This window comes from Pseudochaenichthys georgianus, unplaced genomic scaffold (assembly GCF_902827115.2).
Source record: "Pseudochaenichthys georgianus unplaced genomic scaffold, fPseGeo1.2 scaffold_755_arrow_ctg1, whole genome shotgun sequence".
NCBI classification, from domain to species: Eukaryota; Metazoa; Chordata; class Actinopteri; order Perciformes; family Channichthyidae; genus Pseudochaenichthys; species Pseudochaenichthys georgianus.
This window is the reverse complement of record NW_027263305.1, coordinates 22,501-30,987: the sequence shown is the minus strand read 5'-3', so window position 1 is coordinate 30,987 and position 8,487 is coordinate 22,501. Positions and strand designations below refer to the sequence as shown.

The window sequence follows — 8,487 nt, the reverse complement described above, 5'->3', positions numbered from 1 at the left end:
ACTCCATGCATGCACACACATGCATTTCCAAACATCTGGACTACCTATGTTGCAAATGTATTATCTTTTCAATTTACACACGGCATCTATTGCACGTCTGTCCGTCCTGGAGAGGGATCCCTCCTCTGCTGCTCTCCCTGAGGTTTCTCCCATTTTTCCCTTTAAACTGGGTTTTCTTCGGAAGTTTTTCCTTGCACGATGTGAGGGTCTTAGGACAGAGGGTCTAAGGACAGAGGGTCTGAGGACAGAGGGTCTAAGGACAGAGGGTCTAAGGACAGAGGGTCTAAGGACAGAGGGTCTGAGGACAGAGGGTCTAAGGACAGAGGGTCTGAGGACAGAGGGTCTAAGGACAGAGGGTCTGAGGACAGAGGGTCTAAGGACAGAGGGTCTGAGGACAGAGGGTCTGAGGACAGAGGGTCTGAGGACAGAGGGTCTGAGGACAGAGGGTCTAAGGACAGAGGGTCTGAGGACAGAGGGTCTGAGGACAGAGGGTGTCGTATTGTCATACTGATATTCTGTACACGCTGTGAAGACACTGAGACAAATGTAACATTCGTGATATTGGGCTATAAATAAACATTGATTGATCGATTGATTGAACTCAGGACCAAGCTTAACCTTCTCTCTTCCAACCGGACCTAACCACTTATCACCATCACCAGTGTCTAGACCCGGGGGGGTTCATCGGAAACGGTTCTTTCCCTTCCCGAATGATATCCTACAAAACCTGGGCCTAATCGCCAAACACCATTTCGTTCTTTTGTTATAAACTATCATTATGTTTCATTGATATAATGTGACGGATAATAAACATGTATTACATACATCACGTCTCTCCTGATTGAAAAACTATCTTGGAATAAAATGGATTCACTCCATTTTAGCATGCTCACTTCTTCACATGATTTCATAATTTAAAGTATCACATCAGCTGGACATTCATCGAACAATCTCATCATGTTCATCAACATCTGTATATGGGGGTGGGTCGTCCTGTTCTGCTAGCATTTGTAACCGTCTCCTCATGATAAATGTACCCTCCCTCCTTTCATACCATTTAAGGTATGAAAGTAATATGTTCTCTAGAAGAGGCCGTCGTGATCAATCGGTACGTTATGCAATGCAACATCTGGCCCTCCCCTGGGCCCCCTATGCTATCCCTGTACCCTGGAGCCTAAACTCCCCCTGGGACTGGTCTATTAGCCCTACTGGCTTTGGGGGTTTCGCCATGTTGATTAACTGCATAAAAACATCACTGGCTGTGCTAGTGCACAGGTCCCAGTCCAATCCTGTGGCAAGACTGAGTACAAGGTTTTAGTTCCACGATACCACCAAACATCTACTCTGGGGTACGGCATTCTAGACAGTCATTTCTGGGAGTAGAATTTGGTCAGTTACAACAGTTGTAGAGTTTCATCACTTGAAAGTTCCCACTTCAGTAGCTTTGGGGGTCTGTTCTAATGATTGTGATAAGTCCCTGAAATGGTGTGAAAACCAGTGGAATATCACCACGCATTATACTAATTTATCTTCAATTCTGGTCTCCTTGAAGAACCATGCTAACCCCTTTAACAGTGTGGAACCTTGGGTGCCCGAGCATGTGATAATCACTCCCTCCTTTCACAAGGACTTTCAATTCAGGAAGTTCACTCATGGCAGATATGTTTCTCCTTTAAATAACGTCCCTAACTGTCAGGTCATCACTGATTAATGGGTGAGCATAGGAGGTGGTGGCACTTGTCTTTTAAAACTCATACTCTGGTGCTGTGCGCTCCCCCTGAAGCGGCAAGTAAGATTTAAAACATCTGCAGGGTGGGTTGAGCGACCCCTTCTCCCTGAACCATATTTGTTGTTGAAAATATGCACCATTAAAATGAGTGATCCAAGGCCCCGCATGCATTACTCCAATTATACTAGTTTTTCAGAATTAAAATTTGCAAATCGCTCTTTGCCTAGTTTCTTTTAAAACTCTACATCGTGGGACGACAAACAGATGTTGTTTCCACCTTAACAGTTCTCCTGAGGTATATCCATGCTACAATGGAGACATCAATACTCTAGATTGGAATACCTTCTTTGGCTTGGTTCTAGCTCGACCTTTAACATTTTCCATTCAAATAAAGATGTGTCTGCTTTCTATATTGTAACAAATGAATCTTCCCCAAATGTCTCACATGAATAAGAATCTCTAAAAGAATAATTTCTTTATATGATGAAAAGATTGAATAATATGTTCTTCCTCAGTGTGTTTTTAGGATTCTTTTCTAATAAGTGTGTTTATGTGTAAACTCACTCACTCCCCGTGTTCCTTCTCTCCCCTCTGGTCGTCAAGCCACGACCCCCTCAGGTTCTGCTGGCCCATGCCAACTCCTCCGTCCTGTCCTCTCCTCCGTCCTGCCTTCTCCTCAGTCCATCCGCTCTTGGATCCTCCCGCTGTAACTCTTTCCAGTGGCCCAACTGCTTTGCATTTCATCTCCTCCTTTTCAGTCTCTACGCTGTTGCATGGAGGGCGAATTCAGCTCTCATGTCCCACACTCTGCTCTTGTGCCAAATCTCGTGGCTCAGTTTGGAACTTTGTGTCCTGATTGAGGGACCGATGAGTTTGCCTCTTTGTCAGCATGCTGGTTTGGTTCTGGATGCCTCAGGTGGAGATGGTTCTGGATGCCTCAGGTCGTTGTTGGTTCAGCTCGGATTCTCTGTCTGTTCGATGGAGGAGGAGTCTCCTGTGGTGAGGTCATTTGTCTGAAGATGGGGTCGTAGCAGTCTGACAGGCAGAGAGAGAGAGAGAGAGAGAGAGAGAGAGAGAGAGATCTCGGGACGCATTACCTATAGCTAATTCCAACACACTGAGGTAAAATATATCCAATCCTTTCCACTCTATTTTCATAATCTTACTATCCGTCTTAGATGTTAAATGCCATCTAAGCCCAATTAATGTCTACTAATGGTTGTGCCATATCCCTAAACATTGCTTTCACCCACTGTAACATGGCTACTCCAAATAACTCTTTCAGGAAACCATTTTCTTCTATAAATTAAAAATACCTACACGTTTCAAGCACCACATATTTCACACACTATAAAATAACGTCCCCATATTTTCTCCATCACTTTAAATCTCACTGTTATTTAGAACATAAGTAACTTTTGTGACTGGACATATCTGCAATGTCGCCACAATCTGCTGGGGAATTTTGTTCATAGAGTTTGTACGTTCTGCTGTACCTGTGGGTTAGTAGCCTGTTTCTACTGTAATCATTTTCAATAATTGTGCTCAGGTCACCGGTCGGTTGTCCATAACTTAACGGGGTGTTTCTGGCACAGACTAAAACATGGATCCAGTGTGTTTGGAGATTCCCCTAATCTGTAAATCCCCATCACTTCCATATCCCAACCACTTAAACCCATCTCATCATTTGATACAAGAACTGCATATATGGGGGGTGAATCATCTTGATTGTAACCGCCTCACCTTTGGGACCGAGTATTTCTAACTCCTCCTCTTGTGGCTCAGCTGATCTTTTGGCTCTGGGGATAAGTGAAAGTCTCTGAAACACAGCTGGAGTTTTGTTAGTGATGTGGGCATTATCTATGAGTGAACTAATGGATCCATGTCTTACTTGATATTGTACTCCCCATCCAACCAGAAAGGTGCCCAGTGTAATGAGCACAATCAACAATGCTATTCTGACTCTTATCCCTAGGCGACCCCACCATTGCTTTGGCTTTGTTCTTGACATCATCTCTATTTTGTCCATGGTTGTGTCAATTACAGAATTTAAATAATGAGTACTATAATAACGTATACGAAAATTGGACTCTTTTTCAGATGTAAAACAAAAAATAGGTTTTCACTTTAGTGTACAGTCTATACAAATATATAGACAATTCGTCTTTTGAGCCGTTTCTATCTTTATCTTATTTTTATTTATTGTTTTGTTCCAGCTCTGCCAAATCAGTCCTAACTCCCAATAATGTTCTGGAAGTTGCCGGTGAAGGGTGACCATGTGTGAGGTGGTGTCAATTTGCTCCTTTGTCTTTACCTTTAAAACCGGAGCGCGTGTGAAGTTCATTACGACTTCTCCCGGTTCCGTCCACCGGGGTCAGCTCACTGTCTTTTGTGAACTTTCACCCTCACCCAATCACCTGGCCCGAACAGGAGTCTCTTCTGGAGTCCGTCTGGTATCTCTGTAGCTTTCCTAGCCTGTGTAGACAAAACTTGGATAATATTACTCAGAGTTCTGACACATTCATCCCTTCTATTCGTCTAATATCTTAAACTGGACCACTCCCTCCTTGGAGGAGGCCCAAGCTTCGGCATACCTTTTGTCGTTATGAGACCTATTATTAACTACATGTTATTATTTATTAACTACAACATCACTGAAATCAACATGTCTGTATAATCATGACACTCCCTCCTTTGAGCATAACATGCTCAATTGGTATTGCAATGATTACCCTATTCTGAACAGGACATGTAAAACCCATAACGTTGCACAACATAAATATAACTTCTCCGTGTACCCATAAGGTGTACAAAAAATATCGTATGATGTATGGCTTTCTGATGGTATACAAACATATTCACTTAAATCTGCCATTAGCACAAAAAATGGTTTACTTGTTTCAGGAAAGGCTTGTCCTGGTATTATGCATCATTGTTGCTGCGAAAAACAATAGCCCTGGTGTCGCTAATGCGTCTCAATAATTCTAGGATTAGAGGATTGGTTGATACCGCTGAATTAACATATGATTAAAATAATATTTCTCCAAACTAGAGGGAAAATACGAACTATTCTCACAGAGGGTGACATGCATGAAGGGCTGGTGCCCGTCACTCAAAATTAGATATTGCCTTACGCACTACATTATAAATCAGTAAAGTCACTCAAGAATAATAAATAAAAACTGATTCCTGGTGTTGTAAAAACCCCTACAACTTCTTCTTCCAAGCTCTCAATCAGTGTTATGTTATTTAGTTTGCAGCTCATTGCCTTAAAACAGATACTTCCGACCGATTATACAATTGTGTTTACGTATTCCACCCGCAATATCTTGGTTGAAAATAGAACAGTTATGACCACTGATAAAGGCTTACACCTTAATCAAGCCTTTTCCTAAAAAAGGACTTTTTTAAAACAGTTCTCAACTGTTTTCGACTAGCACTGTCTTCAGTTACTCAACTCTAAGTTGACTCGCAATGCCTTGTTGGTTTTCAATTACTTGGTCCGTAACCAACTCGCTATGTCTCATAGATCTTAACAAAAATCGTTAAATGGACATATATATCCTTACGTCATAGGCTAACTAACTACTAACGTAACAAGAGACACCTACATGAAAACGCAACAAGACACCTATCCAAAGTACAATGACCACACACATTTATATTTAAAATACTAACACACACAAATTAGTAGCATGCAGGGTTAAATGTAAGAAAAAGATGAAATATGAACTCACCCTGCTTGGGACAAAGCAACGCCCCAAGGTATATAATTCTTATTGTTATACATTTGGTTGTTTTAACATTCATTTAGGCAGTCTTTCTCAGGAGTCCAACTTACCAGACAGACACTCCTATTGTTCACTATGTAATCTATTGAAGATTTTGAATAAACAGGTACTTCTTTTACCTTTCTGTATGGGCCCGAGTGTATATCTGCCAGCATTGATAAAACTCCTTTGAAAACTGCAACTGCTCTCCCGGTGGCACGAGATCACGTCAGGGTCACCAATTGTTATGCTGTGTTCGTTATTCTAGCGTCCCGGTAAGAAGCTTAAAAAGGAGACTAAATGGAGTCTCTGAGAAGGTTCAAAATTGGTACTTTAATTAATAAAAAGCGCGGTAATGTTACAAACAGGATATTGTCCAGTCAGGAGAGAAAGGCTGCAGCTTCCTCTCCCTGTGATGGCCGTGCAGAAGAGAGCTTACAAGCATTCGTCCTTCCCGCTTGCTGCTGTTCGCTCCTCCTCTCTGTGAGCTGTAGTGACGTAGGGGACTTCCCCCCTCGTTCTCCTGTGTCCGATATCGCGTTAAACAGAGGATTTCGACATTTTACATTCATTGCTTACTTCTACATGCCTTTTCTCTTTTGTTGTTTTTAAAGCTCGGTTCAATCAGAAGCTATTGGTACCTGTTTATGTGGATAATTATGTAAATGATGCTGTTTGATGTCCTTTTGTTGTTCTGTTTATGTTTTTATGTTTCATGTGGAACTACTTGAGCAGGTCTCCCTTGGAAAAGAGATCAATGATCTCAATGGGATTTATCTGGATAAATAAAGGTTTGAAATGAAATGAAAATCAAAGTGATCAATAAACTAAAGCTCAGCCTCAGAATCAAGAGAGAGTCTTTTATTCAACAATAATTAGAAACATTGGAAGAGAAAGATCACAGTTTGACATTTAGTACATATCAGGGTATATGCAGGAATCCTGAAGTCAAATGTAATACCTTTTAAGACCCTTTCCATACATTTTAAAACCTCATCGCAACTTCGAGTTCTCACCGGTTACATTGGCGACACACTTTACCTCACATTTACTATATTGATTGTAAGATAGCACAACTAAACAGAGTGCACACAGACGACTGAAGCCTCCTCTCCACATTAACTGCAACCTCTCTGTGAAGGTCAGGTTTAATGCAGCATGCTGCTTTGTTGCTTCTGTGCTCTTTCATTCCAGTAGAACTCCTCAGAAACCATTAGAAACCAGTTTTTGACCAATAAACAAAACAATTGACAAAACTTTGAAATATATTAAACGTTGGTGAGCTTCAGCGGGGTAATGCCATATAGGAGCTCCCTCACAAATACCCAGGGGTTAAATTGGGCTGGGGCTGTCCGGGGCTAAGCCCGGCACAGAGGACGATGCTCTGACGGCATCCCCCTCACACATTTGTCATATGTTTACAAAAATATATATGTTAAGACTTTTATCGTTCTTAATATAGACTATATTTAGGGTCGATATGTGTTGACCATAGACTGTATATATATATATATGTGTTGACCTTACTTTAAAATAGCAGATCTCTGTGACCGGTTATAGTTTGGCTTAGACCCCGGCCCCACGAGGACGCATACAGTAAAACACATACGCAACACGCATTCGATTCATTAACATGTCCGTTCACACTAGACTGCTGGAAATGCTGGAAACGCTGTAGTACATATGCCAGGCCTGTAAGTGGCGCTGCTGCCGCCACAAAAGACACCAAAAGCAGCGAAGAAGACCCCGGAGCATGGTTGCTCTTCTGTTTATTCTCCGCGGTGGACGCAGGGTGGACGGCGTGTTCTCCTGCTGTACATCTCTCAGGTAGTCCACCAGCAGATAACCCCCCCCCCCCCCCCACAGAGCGGAGCAAGGCAACGAAACTTAAAATAAGAAGCAGCATTTTATGGCACGCTATGCATGGGGCCGCCTTGAGGGGGTTTCCCGACATGTTGTTTCAGTAAATTAAAGGGTGTTTCATGTTGTCGTTGCTGTGGACCTTCTTAATACCTTGGAAAATGCCGTTTAATACTTTTTAATACTTTTTAATAGCCTTAATTTTCGCTAATTGATTTATCAACTTTTAATACTTTTTAAGACCCCGCGGACACCCTGACATATATATATATATATATATAGTATATTTACAGTATGATTCCAGATATTACATGAAGAAGAAAAGAAGGCAATTGGTTTCAGATGTTTACCATTATAAACACAAGACGCCATTTTGTGAATCCAAACAGAAATGTTACATGTGTCTTTAAGAGAAGAGACCAAGTTAATCAGACTCTCAGACCTGCAGAGGAACCAGAGACGCTGAGGAGAGACTCTCAGACCTGCAGAGGAACCAGAGACGCTGAGGAGAGACTCTCAGACCTGCAGAGGAACCAGAGACGCTGAGGAACCAGGTGACCCAAACCCAAACCCAAAGCCAGCGTAGAGAGGTTCAGTGAATGTGGTTCTGAAGGTGTGCAGGTGGATCAGTTTGTCAGAGGAGACTCTGTAGAAGGAGAGAGAGCCAGCAGGATGATCCAGATACACTGCTACTCTCCCAGAGGGGGAGGAGGAGGAGGTGATGCTTGTTGAGCTGTTATTGTGCCAGACATAGTAACCCCCACCAGAGCAGTACAGACTCCAGGACTGATCATTCCTTCCAAACCCACAGTCCTCTCTCTCTCCTCTCCTGCTGATTCCTCTGTAAGTGACGGATATATAAACCCTTCCTTTCCACTCCACCTCCCAGTAGCAGCGACCAGTCAGAGCTTCTCTGCACATCAGCTGAGGCCAGCAGTCTAACTTCTCTGGATGATCAGGATCAGGCTCCTCCTCCTGAGCTGTCACCGTCCTGTTGTCTTCAGACAGTTTGAGGTTCCTGTGAGCTGTGTTCGAGTCCAGCTCCAGTTCACAGGCGTCTGATGGAGAGAACAGCCGCAGGTTATCATCTGTTCATTTATTAACTACTTTACGGACTGACAGGAAACT

General features: G+C 42.6%; 1 protein-coding gene across 1 annotated transcript in view; it reads right to left on the bottom strand.

Moving 5' to 3' along the window:
* Window positions 1–6,345: 6,345 nt before the first annotated feature.
* The window catches only part of LOC117444220 (NLR family CARD domain-containing protein 3-like), a 15,022-nt gene continuing 12,880 nt past the window's right edge, over window positions 6,346–8,487 (bottom strand). Inside the window, exon 6 of the mRNA XM_034079878.2 lies at window positions 6,346–8,417. Within this exon, the coding sequence (XP_033935769.2) occupies window positions 7,876–8,417 (542 nt within the window). The 3' untranslated portion in view covers window positions 6,346–7,875. The remainder of the gene's footprint in view (window positions 8,418–8,487) is intronic.